At 44.2% G+C, this 18,770-nt stretch overlaps 1 protein-coding gene across 4 annotated transcripts in view; it reads left to right on the top strand.

The window, feature by feature from the left end:
• bcor (BCL6 corepressor) overlaps nucleotides 1–17,187 on the top strand; it is a 38,625-nt gene extending 21,438 nt beyond the window's left edge. For 2 of the 4 annotated variants that reach the window (XM_057325264.1, XM_057325262.1), the window contains 6 exons: nucleotides 1,116–1,394; nucleotides 10,192–10,358; nucleotides 11,217–11,362; nucleotides 12,941–13,018; nucleotides 14,035–14,182; nucleotides 15,933–17,187. In XM_057325264.1, the coding sequence (XP_057181247.1) occupies nucleotides 1,116–1,394; nucleotides 10,192–10,358; nucleotides 11,217–11,362; nucleotides 12,941–13,018; nucleotides 14,035–14,182; nucleotides 15,933–16,227 (1,113 nt within the window). In that variant the 3' untranslated portion in view covers nucleotides 16,228–17,187. Of the gene's footprint in view, nucleotides 1–1,112; nucleotides 1,395–10,191; nucleotides 10,359–11,216; nucleotides 11,363–12,940; nucleotides 13,019–14,034; nucleotides 14,183–15,932 lie in introns of all 4 variants that reach the window. The other 2 variants (XM_057325263.1, XM_057325261.1) reach the window with 1 other exon arrangement.
• The last annotated feature ends 1,583 nt before the right edge of the window (nucleotides 17,188–18,770 follow it).

The following is an 18,770-nucleotide window of genomic DNA, read 5'->3' as shown; positions in this document are numbered from 1 at the left end:
TATTTAAAAAAAACATGCATGAGACTTTTCCTGCAGTGTAACGTCAAATTGTTTGAGGCTCGGCTGTGACAGAGCTGTGCGTTTGTGTGTGTGTTTTGCTCTGACAGCTGCTGCGCTGTGGAAGTCCTCTGGGGAGGGTGGAGTTTCCACCCTATAATCCCCCATCCCGACCATCAGGCCGCTCGCATGAACTTGCATCCTACGCACACACAAGCCTCCCTGCTCATCTGACCGCTCCGCTGCGCTCCACAGATAGAGAGCTGGCATGTGGGAGGGTGGGGAAGATAAAGCAAGCGGGAGAGAGCCTAAGTCTTCCGCCGCTTCCTGTTTAACTTTCCCTGGCGGCGAGCGTGCTCGCTGATGGATTTACAGCACTCCATCCGTCTCGCAAACAAACATGCGGCCTAGAACAACCGGCGTGAAAGATCAACGTCGTTCCGTTAAAAAATGTGTTTATGGGAAGTTTGCGCAAGTGTAAATAGTCTCTGTTTGTTTCGGCCCGTTGAGCTGCGCCAAAAATAACCTTGCTGACCATGCGGCGCTCCCCCTCTCTCTCTCTCTCTCTCTTTCTCTGTGTGCATGAGAGGAACTTTTGTTGGTCGTTGTAGTTGTGTGTCTGGTTTATGTTGAGAGGCACACAGAATGTCTCAACATTAGTTAGACTAAAATCTTAAAAATCCTGTTTGAGGGAAAATAATCTATGAATTCATTTATTTTACTCTGAATTTTAAGTTAAAAAAATAATTGTATTTAAATAATTTTAATTTTTATAAAAAAATTATATTCTGTACATTGGTGAGATATGGCCTTGTATATTTAAAAAAATCCTAATTTCGATGTTTCCCTCTCAATCATATAACTATGCCTTCTTTGAACTTGTGGCTGTGATGAATTAACGCTCCACCCTGTCTGTTGCTCCATCACCATTTTCCGCTCCATCTTTGTCTTCGTCTGCTAGAACAGAGAGAGAGAGAGAGAGGGAGCGATAAAGAGATGATGGTGATAACTTGGGGAAAAAATCTGTGTGAAATATGAGCCCTTGTGATGGTTTGATTATCACGTCGTTGCGATCTGTCATACATGCCAACGTAACACCACTTTTGTTCTCCCAGCAGGCGCTGAAACGTTCTGCCCAGAAGCGGCCAGCATCGCTCTCCGATTACGAGTCCTCTCCGGTAAAAGCCCGCCTCCCTTCCCCTGCCTACCAACCAGCCGCACCCCCGAGCCCACCATGCATCGTCCCAGAAACGCCAACACCTCCAGCTGCCCCCGTGCCTCCGGTGCCGGCCGAGACATTGGCCAGCAGGCCCATGCCACCCGAAGCACGCCGACTCATCGTCAACAAGAATGCAGGCGAGACTCTGCTGCAGAGAGCTGCACGTCTGGGATATGAGGTAAGTGTGCGCATTTGCGCGTATCCCTCTCTCTCTCTCTCTCTCTCTCTCTCTCTCTCTCTCTCTCTGGTTGTTCTGTCTCACTCCGTTCATTATTTCTGCGTGAGACTGAGTCTGACATGCGAGAGCCCCTGACAGGCACAGAGCGATCGCTTGGCGCATGAGCACGCACACACTTTTTTTCCCCTGCTTGCGACAGCCTCTCTCTTTCCTCTCTTCTGTCGTGCGCGCACACACACACGTCTCGTCTCTTTCTCCGTTCGAATTTTTGCACTCCCACTCACAACCTTCTACACTCGCATTATTCTCTCCCTCTTTCTGACACGCTTTCTCTGCCTCGTCCTTGCGCTTTCTCTTTTCTCTTAGCGGAAAGTCTTAACCCTTTCGAAACCTGTAGCCGATCTTTTAAAACGTTGCCTGTCTTTTTTTTTATCCTTTCATTTGAATATTGGTGGGCTGCAATTTTCTTAAAGAATGTCAGAATTTAATTAGATTTTATTGATTCCAATTATATTATTAGGGGCGCTTGGAAAGGCAAACTTTGGTTCATAACTCACCACACAGCGATCGCACTACAGACACGAGTGATACCACAAATCATGTGGTGTGTTGTGGAAAGGTTGCGGTGACAAGTGGGAGGGGTTGCTGTGGCAGTCGATTGGCAGACAATAAAATGAATGGAAAATATCCCATAGATTTACATTAAAGGAGGGATCTGAGTCCATATCTAGACTATCAGACTTTTTTTTTTACTAGGGACAGTAATGCCTAGCAACACCCTGGCAACAATTTGGCATCTGCATAGCAACACACCAACAACCACTCAGAAGACCTTCAGCATAGTAATGCATAGCAACCACACATGCTAGTTTTTCTTCTATGAAATTTAAAATGTTGTAGGAGTAATTTTTCAAAATCCACCTGGCAATTTTATTTTAGATGAACAGTTGTTTTGAGAGGTGTAAATAGCTGTTATATTATTATATTTTTAATGAATAGAAACTTTATTTACATTTTTTTTTATTAACAGGCAATTGTGCACAAGACGAGTTGCATTTATTAACAACAAATATTTTGATGTTTAATTATGGTAGATTTTTGTAAACCTTTGGTGTTTTTATTTTTCATACCTGTGTTTGTTCTGGAAGACTGTGAGTTCTGGGATACGGCGGGTTCTGGAATGGTGCGGCGTTCCGTGTCCAATTTGTGCAGATTAATGGGGAGCTAGATTAGTTCCGGCAGCGCGTCTGAAAGGACTGGCACGGAGAACAGGAAATGAGCGATTACTGCTGCGAGCGCATGATTTCTATCCCCCCTCCTTGCTCCGGCGCCTTGGATTCCACCGAAAGGGAAAGTTTCTCGTTGCGTTTTACGGACCGTTTTTAGCAACGAAGCGGGGCTGCTGTTTTAGATTACAACACGCTCGCTCAGTGTCGGGATCAAGCTAGTTTACGGTTCCAGATTTATTTTTTATTGTTCCATCTGTTACTCTCGTTTTTTTCCTCACGTTTTGTCCATTACATCAGTATGCGACCGCGTGCCTGCATTCTAGCTTTTCTGTTTCTCAACTACATGCTACATTTTCCCTACGTTTCGTTCCATTGTTTTGTTGTTGTGTGTTAATCGATGTTTTCGGTTTGTTTGAAATGACCGGACGGCTTCGTCGTCGTCCCCTGTGTATATCCGAATACACACATCTGCCTGCTTCCACACACGTACCGAGACACGCGCGTTTGACGTTTCCCCTCCCCCCCGCGTTTCTTGTTCGCTTGTTTGTGTTTCCTCACCTCCCTCAGGCTCTCAACTTGAGAGTTTTACTGACACACACACTCTCTTTCATTATGGTCCGCCAACACTGACGTTCGTGCAGTGTTACGATGCTGCCTGTTTACATTCGTGTTTTGTCGTCGCCTCCTTTTATGACTCAGAAAATTGGCCTTTGTGCGTAGTTTGAAACCTTTCGTTATGTGTTGTGTGCGCGTGATGTGTGAAGCATCTCTCGCTCTCGCTCTGATTCTGCTGCAGTTGCTAGTCTCCGTCAGTAATTCCGCTCTCAAGCAGAATGGCTCTTTGCCATTAAGGTCCAATCAGCGATCTGACAAGTGCTCTCCGTAATCTCTACGTTAATTAATCATTCGGATGAAGGTGCTAAACACGTGCTGTTTTAAGCCATTAGCTGCCCGTTCCACGCACCTCCCGAGCTCTCGCAGCCCGAGCTAACGCCCGTCATTAGCGACCGAGCAGACGGGGAGGGAGGTTTTTCAGCGTATCTGATAACTGAGAGGTGTCTGATTCTGTCAGAACAGAAACCAGCAGTTAAGCAGCACAGTTTTTGTACTGTATATGTTAAAAATACATCATTTTAAAAATGTATATATTTTAGACTAATTTCTAATAATACCTTATCTATTTCATTGCAGCTGTTTACATAACTATACATACGTTTATTTAAAAAATAATTGGAACATTAATAAATTAATAAAAATCACTTTTTATTTTGTCACTATCTGTTTGTTTTACAATAGTTTTTTAAAGCAATGTTTTTATATAATTTTTCATCGAGAGTTTAGTAGTTTTTCTATTTTCAAGTTTGGAGAGGGCTAACGTGTTGTGTTGTGGTGGATTTTCTCGCTCTTGTTACCTCTGCGGCGCAGGGCTTTGTGATTTCCGCGCTGCCGCTTGGGGTCTAATTCTGCTCTAATGGCTTTATAAATGCGCTCGGTGACATCGGTTTAAGGCGGCTGTTCTCGCGGGGCTGTGCGTGCGCCACAGATACGGCGGGGGAGCAATGGAGCGCGCAGCGCAGGGCACTCGGCACCGCTGTGTTGAGACGCGTGTGTGTTTGTGTGTCAGAGGAAGAGAGATAAAATGTAATCCTTCCCGCCCTTTTTATTCCTCATTTCTCCCTCTGCACCCACACCCCCCCCGCGCCCTCGCGTTGGCCTTTAGCAGGTGGGGACAGACCTTCCGTCTGTCTTTGTGTGTTTTTTTTTCAGTCGACAGCGGCTTGTTTTTCTAGTCTTGCGTTCATTCCGCTCACCCCCCGCTCGCTCCTGGTTCAGACAGGAAGCTGCTCTCGCTGTGTGTGTGCGAGAGATAAGCCAAGAGCGGTGCGCTGAGCTGCCAGCACGATGCGTTTGTGTGTGCGTGTTGAGCTACGTGCAGCTCCGCCGCGCTGCCGGAGTTCTAAAATATGACACGACTGCGCGGCCGAAGCTTTCAACACAAACCTTGCCAGCTGCTCCGTGTGCGCACGTCAAAGTCAGGGGAACGAGAGTTCACACGCTCAAACGTGGCACTTCATCTCGGTCCCAGCGCAACTGCAGTAAACACGCAAATAGCACGTAGCCCTGCTCTCTCTTTCTCTCTCTCTCGCAATCATTTCCATTTTCTCATGCGCACGCACCTTCAAAACAGACCGCTCTTGGCTTGATGAAACTCGTGGGCCCCTTTGAGCAGCTCTGCGATTGAGTCATTTTGGCCCGCATTTCATGCATTAACCAGGCTCGAGTGGAAAAACCGGCATGTTTTCCACAGTCGACTGCATGAGCGTGTCCGCCGGTCAGACTGTCCGTTCAAGGCCGCTTAAAGATTCCATCCGTTCTGTGCTCTGCGCACGAGGGGATCTTTTGATGTAGGCGCCGACCACAAAAACACGGCCTGTGACCTTAAATAACCCCGTCACATCTGTACACCTGATCTGTTCAATTTGCTAGATTGTGTTTCTCTTAAATTGGTGTTTGTGTGAGGATGTTTGCAGTTTTGTAACCAGCAGAAAGCGTGATCTTGCAGGGTCACAGCCGGTGAGGCGTGTGTGTCACACCCTGTTTTGTCATTGTCTGCCAAGCCCGGCAAATTGCAGGATACAGACCTTCGGCTCTCAGACTGACGGCGGTTATAAAACATATAGTCTCAGCCTCAAACAGCCCCACAGGCCATACTCTGCCGTCTGCATTGCACACACAATTGGCTAAATCTTTCTTGATACGGCAAACTTTAATCTGATTGGCTGACTTTGTGGCCCACTGTTTTTTCACCAGTTGTTATCAGTCGACCTGGAAATAAAGTCACATTTACAAGGTAAACTAGGATACAATGACCTTCTTTGAGGATGAAATCATCTCTAAATTTGAAAGAATGTGGGGCTAGCGGTTTTGAAATTTGCAAAATTTGAAATTCAAGTTTTGGGGCCTTGTGGTATACTTTGAACCGTATTCCTGCCTTTGTAAAATAATGGGTACTTTAGATTTTGCCCTCGGAGTGTAAACACATTTTCCATTTCTCTTTTTCCAAGTGACTGTTCAAGGAGACTGCTGCTTCATTAATAGTTTGACGTAAAAACACTTTTTTTCAGGTAAACCCGCCCTAAAACGGCACGTAATAAACTGGATTTCTTCCTATCTAGGTGGGCGGTTCTTGCCCAGAATAGTCAGCACTGCGGTTCAGACCTTACGGCTCAAGTCAAAGGTCTGACTTTTCACACTCGTCTATTTGAGCGTGTACGTTTAGTTCTTTCGCGCTTCTAGCACAAGCAAGAATTCTCATTCTAATGGTTTACCGTAAAGTATTTTGGAAGCAGCAATGCAGGTTTATGGTGGAATAACTCGCCAGTTTGTGTAACAAAGACTGACTGATAAAGACAGACGCTTTAGAATGCGCTAAACATTAAATACAAAGCCGCACACTCTCAGCCCTGCTCTGGCCGACTGTCAGCGAAAATTCCTGATGCGTTAATGATGCACCGCTTCTAAGGAGGCCACCTCAACCCTTTCCCCTCTGTTATCACAACTCCCACTTCAGTCCTGCCTTTCTCTCAATTAAAAATCACACGGTGGGAGTTTCTCTCTCTCTCTCTGTCTCTCTCTCTCATCCTCATATCCTGCTCTTTTTTGTTTTTTCACTGTCGTTTTTGTTTAGGATGCACTGAATGTTCGGCCACCGAAAATGTTCGGCCGAAAATAGCAAAAAACGCAAGTTCGGTAATGTGTACGGCAGAATGTGTAGAAATGGCCGAATAAATTTTACCGAACATGACTCGTGATGCGATCAAGCAGCAACCAGCCAGAGAGAGAGAGAGAGAGAGAGAGAGAGAGAGAGAGAGAGAGAGAGAGAGAGAGAGAGAGAGAGAGAGAGAGAGAGAGAGAGAGAGAGAGAGAGAGAGAGAGAGAGAGAGAGAGAGAGAGAGAGAGAGAGAGAGAGAGAGAGAGAGAGAGAGAGACGAGAGAGAGAGCCGCGTGCGCTTTATTACTGCCGAAAACATTTTGGCAGTGTGTGTGTGGAGCATTTTAAGGTGTCAGAGAAAGACACAGCACGGGACTTGCCGCACGGAAGTAAATTTCCGAATGAAAGCGTCTTTACCGGTCGGTAACTTGTGTACTTCAGACGGGAGCGGGCTGTCTGACAGTAGCCCCGCCGCTCGCGACATCCTTTGGAATCGCGCGCACACAGTTCCCTGTACTAAACAACTTGTCAAAGTATGTTCTGTGCATCCCGGCCACGAGTGCACCAGAGAACAGTCAGCTTCTGTGGGCGGAGTTTGGAGGAGAGACGTGAACTGATATGGTTGTCAGTCAGCATCAGTCAGAATTGCTTGCGTTCGATGTTTTTTTTTCTTAAAATCATTTTGCAACGTAGCCTATAATAATCCAACAGTTTTAGTTTATTCGTATTTTTAGTTTATAGGCCTAATGTGGAATGACAGTTTTTAATGAAGTGTTTTGTTGTAGGGGTACAGAGTAACTTACATTACATTCTTTTACCAGTCAGTTATAGGCCTAATTAATATAGGCTATTACAATTTTTTGTTTTAATGTATTTTGTTTTGCTCAATTTTATATTAAGTTGTATTGTATTTTATTGAAAAGCAAGACAAATTTTTAAAAGCAAATTTTGACTATTCAGTTTGTGCAATAGTGAAAAAATAGCTTAATAAATAGAAGAAATGCAAAAACCATATTCGGTGTTCGGTATTATTCGGCCTTCGGCCAAGTGTTTCACATCATGTTCGGCTTCGGCCAAGAATGTTAGATTCGGTGCATCCCTAGTTTTTGTCTTTCTGTCCCCGCTCTCTCACTTTCAGAGGCAACGTGACGTCTGCTCAGTCTGAAGGCTGTTTTTTCTTGAGTTGTGTGTAAAATTAGAACATTCGTCAGCACCGTGTGTAGCCAGAGGATCATTAAGCCAATGCTTCCCCGGTCAGACTCGAGAGAAATTCACAGAATTCAACAAGAACCCTTTATCAACTGCCTTGGAGTTCTAGAACTAGCTTGAGATGATGTAGAATTCTAGAACCGCTTTAGATTTCTAGAACTGTTATATTAAATGCTGTAGAATTCTAGAACCCTTTATTTTCTACCTCGGAATTCTAGAACCATTTATCATCTGCCTTCGATTTCTGAATCTCTTTATTAGCTGCTGTAGAATTCTAGAACATTAGTTTACCTCAAACTTTGAGAACCTTTCATCAACTACCTTAGATTTCTAGAACTCGTTAGTTTTTGTAGAGTTCTGGAACCTTTTATTGTCCACCTCAGAATCTCAAAACCATTTATCGTCTTCCTTGGAGTTCTGGAACCTATCAACTGCCTCAGGGATTAGAATTCCAAAGAATTTGATGTGGAGCTCCATCATAGAATTTTATTGTGTTACTTATATCAGTTGCATTTATCACTCAGATTTTTCTGACTGCCTTAAACTTAATTTTTTTAATTCTAGAACTCTTGAGGTCTTGAAATTTGAGGTTCGTTTTAACCGGAAACTGGTTTTGTAATGCTTTTGACTACAGATGTTGATTACAGGCTACAGGCTATAGCAGTAACCGAGACTGGTTTCAGTTCAGGTCTGCCTTGCTAAGCTTCCCTTTCTCTTTCCTTACTGTCTGTTTTGGTTGATACACCAGCTGTCCTTCTTATTCCTTTATTTTTTTATGATGTGGATTGGGTTGACTAGGCTTTGTGGGAAAATGGTAGTAGGTTGCATGTCGGCGTTCAGTTTGAAGTTGTTTTGTGGGAATGCTGTTGTGGAAGGGTGAAATGTCTGAAATGACACATCGATTGCTAGCATGAGACAGCAGGGGAGAAAACACAACAGTATGCGTGAGTTCTGAGGAGAAATGGCGCGGAATTTTCTCGCTCGACTGTGCAACACAGCTTTTATTGTCTGTTTAATGTAACTCCCAAATATTCCCGCTGAGGAACTCCCAGAGGCGTGAAAAAGCGGGAGACCTCACTGGTAAGGGAATGAGGCGATGGAAATAGAGAAATTCTCCTCAACCACGGCTCGCTCTCGGCAATTGAGCGTGATAGGTGTGTGCGCGCGTGTTTTCTCCTACCGTGTGCTTCGGTCTCCCGTGCGCCGCGGAGCGAGAGTTTCCCGTTTGGGCTCGTTAACGGCTCGGCGCCGCCGCTAACGGCTCGTTCTTTTGAATCGCTGCCAGCAGTATGCCGTATCCTGGATACGGAGCAAGCTCGAAGCGCGAGGCAGGGCTGCTGGCAGCGGCGCGGGTCGTACCACCGCGTGGCTCTGTCGAGGGAGGGGGTGAGGGGTTGAATGCGCTCTCTGAGACGCTGCCAGGGTTGAAGTGCGAGCACTACGCCTCCTGAATCCTCATTCGTCTGAGCGCCGAGCGGCCACCAGCCCTCCCCTCTCAAACCCGTGTGTGTGTGTGTGTGTGTGTGTGTGTGTGTGTGCGTGTGTGCGTGCGTGCGTGCGTGCGTGCGTGCGTGCGCGCTTGTTTTTGTTGATGCCGCGCATGAAAAATCGTCTGCGGTGATGGATGAGGGAGTTTCTTCAAATCTTGAGTTTACAGAAGAAGACTCCAATTAATCGTGCATGGGCTGTCAGTAAATCTGCCTCCTTCCAGCTACTGTTCTTGCTAAATTTTGAACGCGTTTTGGGTACTTTGGGTATACTGCAATGAGATCACAGTAAATAGTTACTATGGCTTTAATTCAAATGTATATTATAGTTTAATAATTATATCTGTTGTAAAACTAGACTATATAATAAATCTGCAAACACTGTTACTCCACGTTTACTATAATAAATGCTATTTAATTTAACTAAGGATGGGTTTAAGTCACAACCAAATTGTGGTCTCTTATTTTAAAAATATGATTGTTGTTGGTTTATTTGTTGGACAGGCATTAACGTACCTGTATGTCCTGGCGCTTAAATTAAAAATCAACTTTAAAAAGAAATTAAATTTTTAGCAGATTAAAGATCAATTGAAAGCTTATCATTGAACAAATAAAATGACCATCCTAGTGGATAAAAAAATGTGTAAAAAGTCCCTTAGAGGTACATTCAAGCAGTGATCTGAGCTATATCTTGAGATCATAATAAAAGACCTGGAGGGTGGGTTCGTTTGAGCTGGGCCAGATAACAAGCACACCAAAGAATCACCTTATAGATACCATATAGCAACACCCTAGCATCCACCCGGGATACCTACAAGGAAATCCAGCCATAGGCACCAGAATATTGAAAATACACCCGAGTCAACATTGTGGCAGTCCGTTTTGCAAGCCCTTTCCTCAATTTTTTTAAGTTGTACACACACACTTCTCTCGGTTGTGTCTCGGGCGTCTCATATGGAAAGTGGACAGCAGGCTCAGGGCAGGATTCATGTGTGTAACCCCTGATACCTCACACATCAATAATCAACTCTCTCTCTCTCTCTCTCTCTCTCTCTCTCTCTCTCTCTCTCTCTGTGTGCTCTTTTAATGGTGTCTAATGAATTTCATTCCTCTCTGCACCATAGTAACCGCTCCCTCTCTATCTCTCGCTCTCGCTGTAGGATGTGGTTTTGTACTGTCTGGAGAATAAAGTGTGTGACGTGAATCATCGTGATAATGCGGGTTACTGCGCTCTCCACGAGGCCTGTTCCCGCGGCTGGCTCTCCATCGTGCGGCACTTACTGGAGCACGGGGCCGACATCAACTGCAGCGCGCAAGACGGCACAAGGTACAATCACGCACGTACACACGCGCACACACACACATTAAAAACCCTATAAGAATAAAAGCCACACTGCCCTCAGAGCGCGACTTGTTTCCATGACTTCCTGCGCTTTCGTCATATTGCGCGCGTCTCAGCCGCTCTGATAATTACACGCGCATGCACGCACGCACTGCGTGCGCACAGCCGCTGTCAGTAATTATATGTTTGCTAATAATGGCTTTACAACAACAGAAGAGGCCGAGAATCTTAGCTCGGATAATTACCGCACGAAGAGCAGATTAAGCGCATGAGATCCGTGTCTTCGGTACGCACTTAAAAATCCAATTTCGTTTAGCGTCCCGATGTCTGTCTCGGAGATGAATGACACTGACAGGTTTTAATGACTGTTTTATTGGCCAATAGGATCAGATAAGATTAAGGTAATTACGGCCGAATGGAATAATTGAACTGATTATTGAAACTACACAAAAATGGCAAAGTAAAGTATACTTTTGATATGGAAATTTAACAAGGTTGCCAAATGGAGAAGTGTTAACAAAGGCTTTTTTTCTGATTTTCGGACAGCTGTGGAGACTTGGGGAAATCATAACATGACATTATCGACCTAATCAAATTTGTGGGATGATTAAAAACAAAAATGTGTTATTTTCTATGAAATATTCTTAACCTAACATTTTTGATCCAATCCAAATCTGTCAAATTGTCATAAAATATTTTCCACTGAATATTCAGTTTTGCTCGAAAACGCATAAAAAAAATCACATTATGCCAATTAAATACACCACAGATGTCTTAAAATTTGCTTTTGTGTTCATTTCTGTGTTCCGTGTCTTGACTGTTTTTAATCTTTTTAACGTACAGGCCTCTCCACGACGCTGTCGAGAACGATCATTTGGACGTGGTACGTCTGTTGCTTTCGTACGGCGCCGATCCGACTCTAGCTACCTACTCCGGCCGCAGCCTGCTGAAGATGACCCACAGCGACATAATGGAGTGTTTTTTGTCCGGTAAGAGCGCTTTTCCCTCTTCCGTCTCCATCCCCAGAACTCCCCTCCCGTCAAAGCCAAGGGTTCGGCTCCACGGCTCCGCTTGGCTATCTGGTTACTAAGCAACAGCTGGAGTGGAGGAGAAGCCTCTAGCACCGGCAAATCATCTTTTCCCGAAAGGAGATTATGTGTGTGCGTTCGTCTGCGCACGTCTTTATTTGGTCTCGGGCGTTGTGTGTCTGTTTTGAAGGGTGTGTGGGTTTGTTTCGCACATCGCTGTGTGGTAAAGCCAGGTCGATATTTGAGCACAAATGGTGATCGGATTTTATGGTTTGTGTGTGTTTTACAAAAGTTGTCTGGTTTGACTTTTTTATTTTAAATTGTTTTTTATGAAATGCACATTCTTCTATTTAAAACATTGATGTAAATATGACAATACAATTGACTTTTATTGTTAGTTACTTTATAACTGATCTGACTGTGACACCGTGTATAGGTGATGGTTTGTAGTTAGACGTTCATATGGAAGGGACGACTTATGTTTGCATGTGGAGATGTCCTCACAGGCGTGAGACATGGCATTTACAAACGCTCTTTTGCGTGCATGCGCGTGTAATTATCAGAGCGGCTGAGACGCGCGCAATATGACGAAAGCGCAGGAAGTCATGGAAACAAGTCGCGCTCTGAGGGCAGTGTGGCTTTTATTCTTATAGGGTTTTTAATGTGTGTGTGTGCGCGTGTGTACGTGCGTGATTGTACCTTGTGCCGTCTTGCGCGCTGCAGTTGATGTCGGCCCCGTGCTCCAAGAGCGTGGATTAGCGTCAAGGCTGCCAGTTAAAGGGCGGTTCAGTCACATGCTAGAGGTTCACACTGACTGTGTGTGTGTGTTTGTTATGCATGAGTTTGTGAGGCGGTAAAGCGCTCCGGCCTGGAAGCACAGGGCAGCATTTTGTGTGTGTGTAAATCAGTAGGCATGTCCCGTTCTGCTGTCTGCTGCGCTGATTTAGAGACCCTCCCCAAATTTGTTTTCCCTCTGTGGGAGCCTTCTAATCAAGCACCGTCTCCCTCTCTCTTGCTCGCTCGCTTGCTCTCTTTCTGGGTAGAATCATTAATGGCTGCACTGGCGAATCTTCTGTAGACGCTAGCTGCACCGCGCCGCGCTACGAGGCAAGCGCTTGCACAATGTCAAGAGCTTTCACACACACCGTAGAGGAAAATCCTGTTGTTTTGTTGCTTGATGACTGTGGTCTGTTTGCTTTGGGGTTGGGACAGTAAACTGATCATCATATCGATCTGACCCCAAAAAATAAAAATCATTTATTCACGCTCATTCAACATTCAACACATTCAAAACCCGTCTATGACTCTTTGTTCTGTGGAACACAAAAGAAGATATTTTGAGAAATGTCTCAGTGGTTTTGTGTCCATACAATGGAAGTCAATGGGGGTCAATGTTGTTCGGTCACCAACGGTCATCGAAATATCTTCTTTTGTTCCTTAAAAATAAAAATATCTTCCATCTGTTTGTCAACATTTACGTTGGTGCATCAAGCTACTTACTGTTTACATCACTGATATTCTCTCTCTCTCTCTCTCTAGATTACTTTGCCGACCTCCAGGGCAGAGCGGACGATGACCCCGGTGTGTACTGGGAATTTTACGGCAGCGCAGTGTGCGGTGAGTAACGCTCAAACACACACATACTCTCGCACAAACGCAGTCCCAGAGTAACAAATGAAAGAAACAAACAAAGGCAAAGAGAAATCGCTAAGAGTCGGGCACACAGACAGACAGACAGAGAGAAAGACTGATAGGTATAGCCCTGGAGGAAAATCGCTGAGGGAACAGTCAATGTTTGCAGATGGTCATTGATCTAAAAATGAAAAAATAAATAAATAACAGCCTTGTGAGCCTTTTCTCCCCCTCTCTCTCTCTCTGTGATGTTTACTTTAAAGATTTTACCCGTCCTCTGGGTGGTAGGTTCGGCACCATGGGGCAAAAATGGGTAGCGGCATTTTTTATTGCTCATTTTTTTCGTTCTTAACGAATTCTAGCTGCGTAGCGAGAGTTCCCCTGGCTGTCGTATATCAGCAGATCGCTGTGTGTGTGTGCGCGAGCGGGCCCGTCTCCAGCTGGCCGAAAACAAACCCGTGCTACTGCACATTTTCCCTCAGATTCCTGGAATAACAGCGCCAGGAGAGAAGGGAGGTGTGGAAGGGTGCCGCGCAGCTATTTTTGGGAGCTCTGCTCCGTTGACGTGCCGCCTCGGAAAAACACAAATTGTAAAAACGAGCCAGGGAGCGAGAGAAGGAGGTAGAGAGGCGCCCGAGTTTGTCCTCGTTTCGCTCTGAGGCACGAGCTGTTCTGCCAGCCCTCGCGAGCGTCTGAAGTGCTTCGGCACGCACACGCTTGACTCCTCCCGCGGTGCCGCTTAATGGATGAGAGCGCAAATAGAAGAGACTTCGGACGAACGTGTCTCGGCATGAATCCGTCAGGGAGAGGGAGGGCGGGTGAAAAGGCAATCCGTAGGGATATATTAGGAGTAAAATCCATTGGTAGCTCTCAAAAACACCTGCGAGAGGGAAGGGAGGGAGGTAGAAAGATAAAGAGAGAAGAACATGCGTGTGCACGTGTGGTTTCATAATTCACACCTCGTCTCAGTTTCTAATCGATCACATCTCTCTAACAAACAGAGCCTGCCGACGACTCCGGTTACGATATCCTGGCCAACCCTCCAGGACCCGGCGAAGACGAGGACGAACAGAGAGAAGTGTTCGAGTTCGAATTCTCCGACCGGCCGCTGCTGCCGTGCTACAACATCCAGATTTCTGTCTCACAAGGGTAAGAACATACCGCCACCTTTGAACTTGCTCTTCAAACTGCTTTTCTTTTGAGCGAAATATGGTGGAAATGCTTTTCAGGTGAAATATTTGAAAGCATCGGTTTTAAACGACTATTTATAATGCTGATTGTTGAAATTGAAATTTATGAAAATTTGCTTTGTTAGCTAGCAAAAAGGTTGACTATTTATTGAAGATTGTTGGTTTTAAGCTTGGTTTGTTTCGTATTGACCACAATGTATCGGTTTTGATAAAAACGTGCTAAAAACCATGACTATCGGTATTGTTGATATTGTGATATCGTAAATAATAGTGCATGATAATATCTTAAATAATTTAGCACCTGTTTTTGCCTTAAGATTCACAATGGTCACAAACTGTCGCTGTGTGATTCATTGTCCAGAAAAGAAATAACGCAAAATTTAAGATTGTCTTTTGACGTTCAATGTTTTTCAGAGCTGCCGATACGGCTTCCTTGTGTTTATTTTCGTTATTATTATTGAAAATATAAATTGTATATTATATAGTTTATATATTCATATTATATTAAAAACTTCAATAGATATTGATAATAGTCAAACTTGTAGACAATAGACAAAAACCGCAACGTCAAAATTGAACCATTTAGCCATAGACATAATGAATAAAAGATTGGTATTCTATTGGTATAATATTTGATCATTTTTACAGTGAGGTTGATTTCATAAACTGACGTACGCTTTGACCCGCATGAGGCCCACCTTTTGTCGTACCTGAGGCAGGTGTCCCCCCGAATCCCCCCCCCCCGAGAAAAGCATGAGCGGAGAGCGACAGCCAGTCACGATGTTAGTTTAGCTTCAGCGGAGACGCGAGACCCGTCGCGTTTAAACGGCAGAGCGAGCAAGCGAGCGAGAGAGAGAAAGAGAGAGAGAGAGAGAGAGAGACAGTCTAGTGACACGCTGCTAAACAGACACAGCTAATTACCTCCCAAACAGACTCTAGCTCGACCGGTATCGCGCGTCACTCTCTCTCCAGACCCCCCGTCCAGACCCCCCGTCCACCCCCCTCGCTCCCAGGCTCAGCTGCCGCGCTCACTGTTGTGTATAATCTTCAGTCTGCGCTTGTCTCTGGGCTGCCTTCCCCTCCCCCCCATCCTCGCTCGCTCGGCGCTGCTGCCTGATGCAGTATTAATGGCTTTCTGCTCTCCTCACATTTCCTCCCCCTCCTCGCTCGCCCGCTCTCCCTCCCTCCTTCTCTCTCTCTCGCTTTTTCCCTCACCCACTCCATTCAGGGTTCGGCGCTCGGCGAGAGCCGCAGACCGCCTCAAGTGTCATCGATTGAGCGCTGCCTGTTTCTGCTTTCCCCTCTGTGTGTGCGGGTGTGTGTCTGACAGACTCGGTCTGCCTCTTTTGTGCCTATTGTGTGTTTCAAGTTTAGGCCTTGAAAATCTTGGTGTAATTTCGTCTAATCTGTATGTGTGTGCGCACAAGCCCGTTTTGTCTGGCTGGAAAATATGGGATATAGCGGAGGGCGAACTCAGATTTGGCGTCCAACAATCTCCTATTGCTGTTATATACAAATAAAATGTCCATAAGCATTAAAATACAAGAAAAATGTCCGTCGCAGAATGTCGTCAGGGCTACTATGTGGTTGCTAAGGTTTCTTTTCTTTGTCAAGTCTGTAACTCAAAGTATGCACGCATGTTCATTAGCCAACAAAAATCCAGAAATCTCGTATCTTAATTGCTCGTTTTCTCCCATTCTTTTCCTCAGGCCGAGAAACTGGCTGCTGCTTTCGGATGTGCTCAAGCGTCTGAAGATGTCCGCCCGAACATTTCGCACCACGTTCATGCACGTCGAGGTGGTGACGATAGCCGAGGCGGAGTTCTACAAGCAGGCGTCTCTGAGTCAGCTCTTCTCATGTCCGGAGGAGCTTGACGGATTCATGCCCGACAGCAAGGAACTCTTAGATCTGGTGGAAATAAGCGCCGAGCTGGTGGCGCTGTTGGGGTCGTCGGTCGAATGCCTTGACGACCGCTGGGAGCCGACATCCAGAGCTCACTCATGAACTTGTGCACGCACACACATATGACGGACCCTTGGACACCCAAGGAGCACTAGAATTAAAGGACGAGGATGTTCTAGGACTTTCTGGGAATTTATTTGACTGGGAGACCGTTTGGTCTCAACGCAGAAGAAGATTCCGTTCGGCTACGAAAAGGTTTCGGAACGTCTCGATGCAAACCTGTACATACTGTACATTGTGCAAATAGAGAAAGAGGAGACGAGATTTGGAACGCTGTCTCTAACTAGGAGATACGAAGCCATGCTCGAAACAAGACACTCTTTCGTATAAAAGAGATGTTTTTTTTAAATCGGAATATAACTATATATACAGTCACTGTATTTTATTTGTGTGTATTATAAATAGATATAAATATATATATATATATAATATAAATATATGTACGCTGCCTTTTTGTCTTGTTTAGTCAGGTCTTTATTTTATAATTGAATGTTCCGAGGTGTAAATATGTTGGAATCTGGGTTTTAATCGTGGAAGAAGCAGCTCACACGAGGCCGAAAGCCACTTCATCAGGAGTTCATAAGCGCACGTCGTCTGTGATTCTTTGATGGACGTTTTTATGGCGTCGACCAGTAACCGGGATTTTTTCGGTCTCAGTGTTAAACTCTAAACTACAAAGCCGGGTCGTACTCTGTACGCGGGCGGTTTGGCTTCGACTACAGTCTCTTATTTATGAGTAGGAATTAAGATATTTTAATGTGGCTTTTCATTTGTAAGATATTAAAGTAATTGTAAAATACTAATCTGACGCTTTGTTAGGCAAAGACATGCTTGAACTTGTAAATAACGGGTTGACTATTTCAGTAACATGTTTCTGACGTGTGTTGTTATTGTTTTTCGAGCAGTGTTTGGACTTTGTAATTACATACGCTATCATTTGTATTTATATTTTACCAAAAAAAGTTCCTTTAAATAAATGGCAATAAAAGATCTTGTACATCTCGTGCTCTTTGGTTTTTGAAGTCAACGTTTGACCACATTTACATTATTTCGCCAACCTGGTCTAGTTTGCATTCTTCCAAAGGAAATCGCATTGTGCTTGCAGCACAAAGGTCAAGGGTTCGATTCCCATAGAAAACACTTTAAGTTGCTTTGGATATAAGCCAAGTACATAAATGTAAATGGAAAATATTGTAATTCAATCAATTCCTCATTGATATTATTATTTCTCTCTAAAAAAATGATTTAAATGTATAGATGTAAAATAGGTTGCGATTTGCTTCACGTAGGCGTTAAATGTCTGAGCGTGTTGAGATTGTACGACTGCTCCGTTTAATTGATGTGCAAAAATGAAATGGATCATTAAACCGCACGGTTTATTGCTGTGATCAAGAATTAAGACCTAAATTCCATAATGACATTTTTGCCATCAGATGAGCTTTATACAACATAAGACGGTCACATCCTGTACCGCTGGACAAAACAGGAAATGAAGACTGAGTCACCGGATATTAGAGGCCTGAGGCAGAAGTGAGGGAAGCATTTGTCTGCCTGATAACAGCGCCGACATTATGGGCTCGGTTAACTTTCCATAACTTTAATGCAATTGCCATACGCTTTCCCACCAAGCCGGACGGACAAAACTAGAATAGCATGTATTAGTGCTTTTAAGGGGTTAGTTTACCCCAAAAATGAGATTGTCTTGTCATTCCAAACCTGGGTGTCTCCATTTGGGTTCCACTGAAAACCAAATAAGCATTTGGAAAAACATGAAATGATGTAAATGATGTTTATCATTTGGGTTTAACATTTGTTGAATAATGTGTATTTCAGTGTTGTTTTTCAGAATGTGGTGTTTGACTGAAGAGGCGTAGATTTTAATCACCATATTTAATGACCCATTGAAAAGATTATTTTTAAGGCTATGTTTCTGAGTGGTCACGACTGGTTGTTGTTTTTTTAAGCACAAACTGTGAATCTGTTATTAGAAATAATGTGTTAACACCAAACGTTATTTGATGAAAAGCTGGGAGAAAATAATGCTATTAGGACACTGGAGGCTGTAAAGTTGAATCTATTATAAAATTAATTCAATAATTTATTACAAATAACCTCAAGAAACACAATTCCTTGCCCAAGTAATAAAGTTCATTAGCTATTAGCTGTAAGTGATACTTTATTGGCTAGAGATGTAATTCAACCAATCACATTTTAGACTCCGCACTATACATTTTATAATTAGTAGCTAATTTAACATTAAAAACAGGATCCTAATATAAAAAAACACTGATTATTTTTTAGAAATTAAAAACATCATGCTTGAAAAAAAATACGAAAAACACGACGGTCCCTTGACGGCTATTTCAAGCTCTATGAGGTGTCAAACGTAGCTCACATTTTGCGCGGAACGTAATTCAGACAGAGCCGCGCGCCGGTGAAAGCTGGACTGCTGGGAAGAAATGTGGCCGTCTAATTAAAAAACAATTAAATTACATTAGGCTTGGTAATTACACCCTCCCCCTCCCCGGGTTCCGTGCTACGATGGTTAATCCTCTCTTTATCTATTAGACTGAGCGCTGACGTTG

This window comes from Triplophysa rosa, linkage group LG25 (genome assembly GCF_024868665.1).
Source record: "Triplophysa rosa linkage group LG25, Trosa_1v2, whole genome shotgun sequence".
In the NCBI taxonomy this organism is placed as follows: Eukaryota; Metazoa; Chordata; class Actinopteri; order Cypriniformes; family Nemacheilidae; genus Triplophysa; species Triplophysa rosa.
Note: the sequence above shows the minus strand (reverse complement) of the source record. Positions and strands in the feature narration are given on the sequence as shown.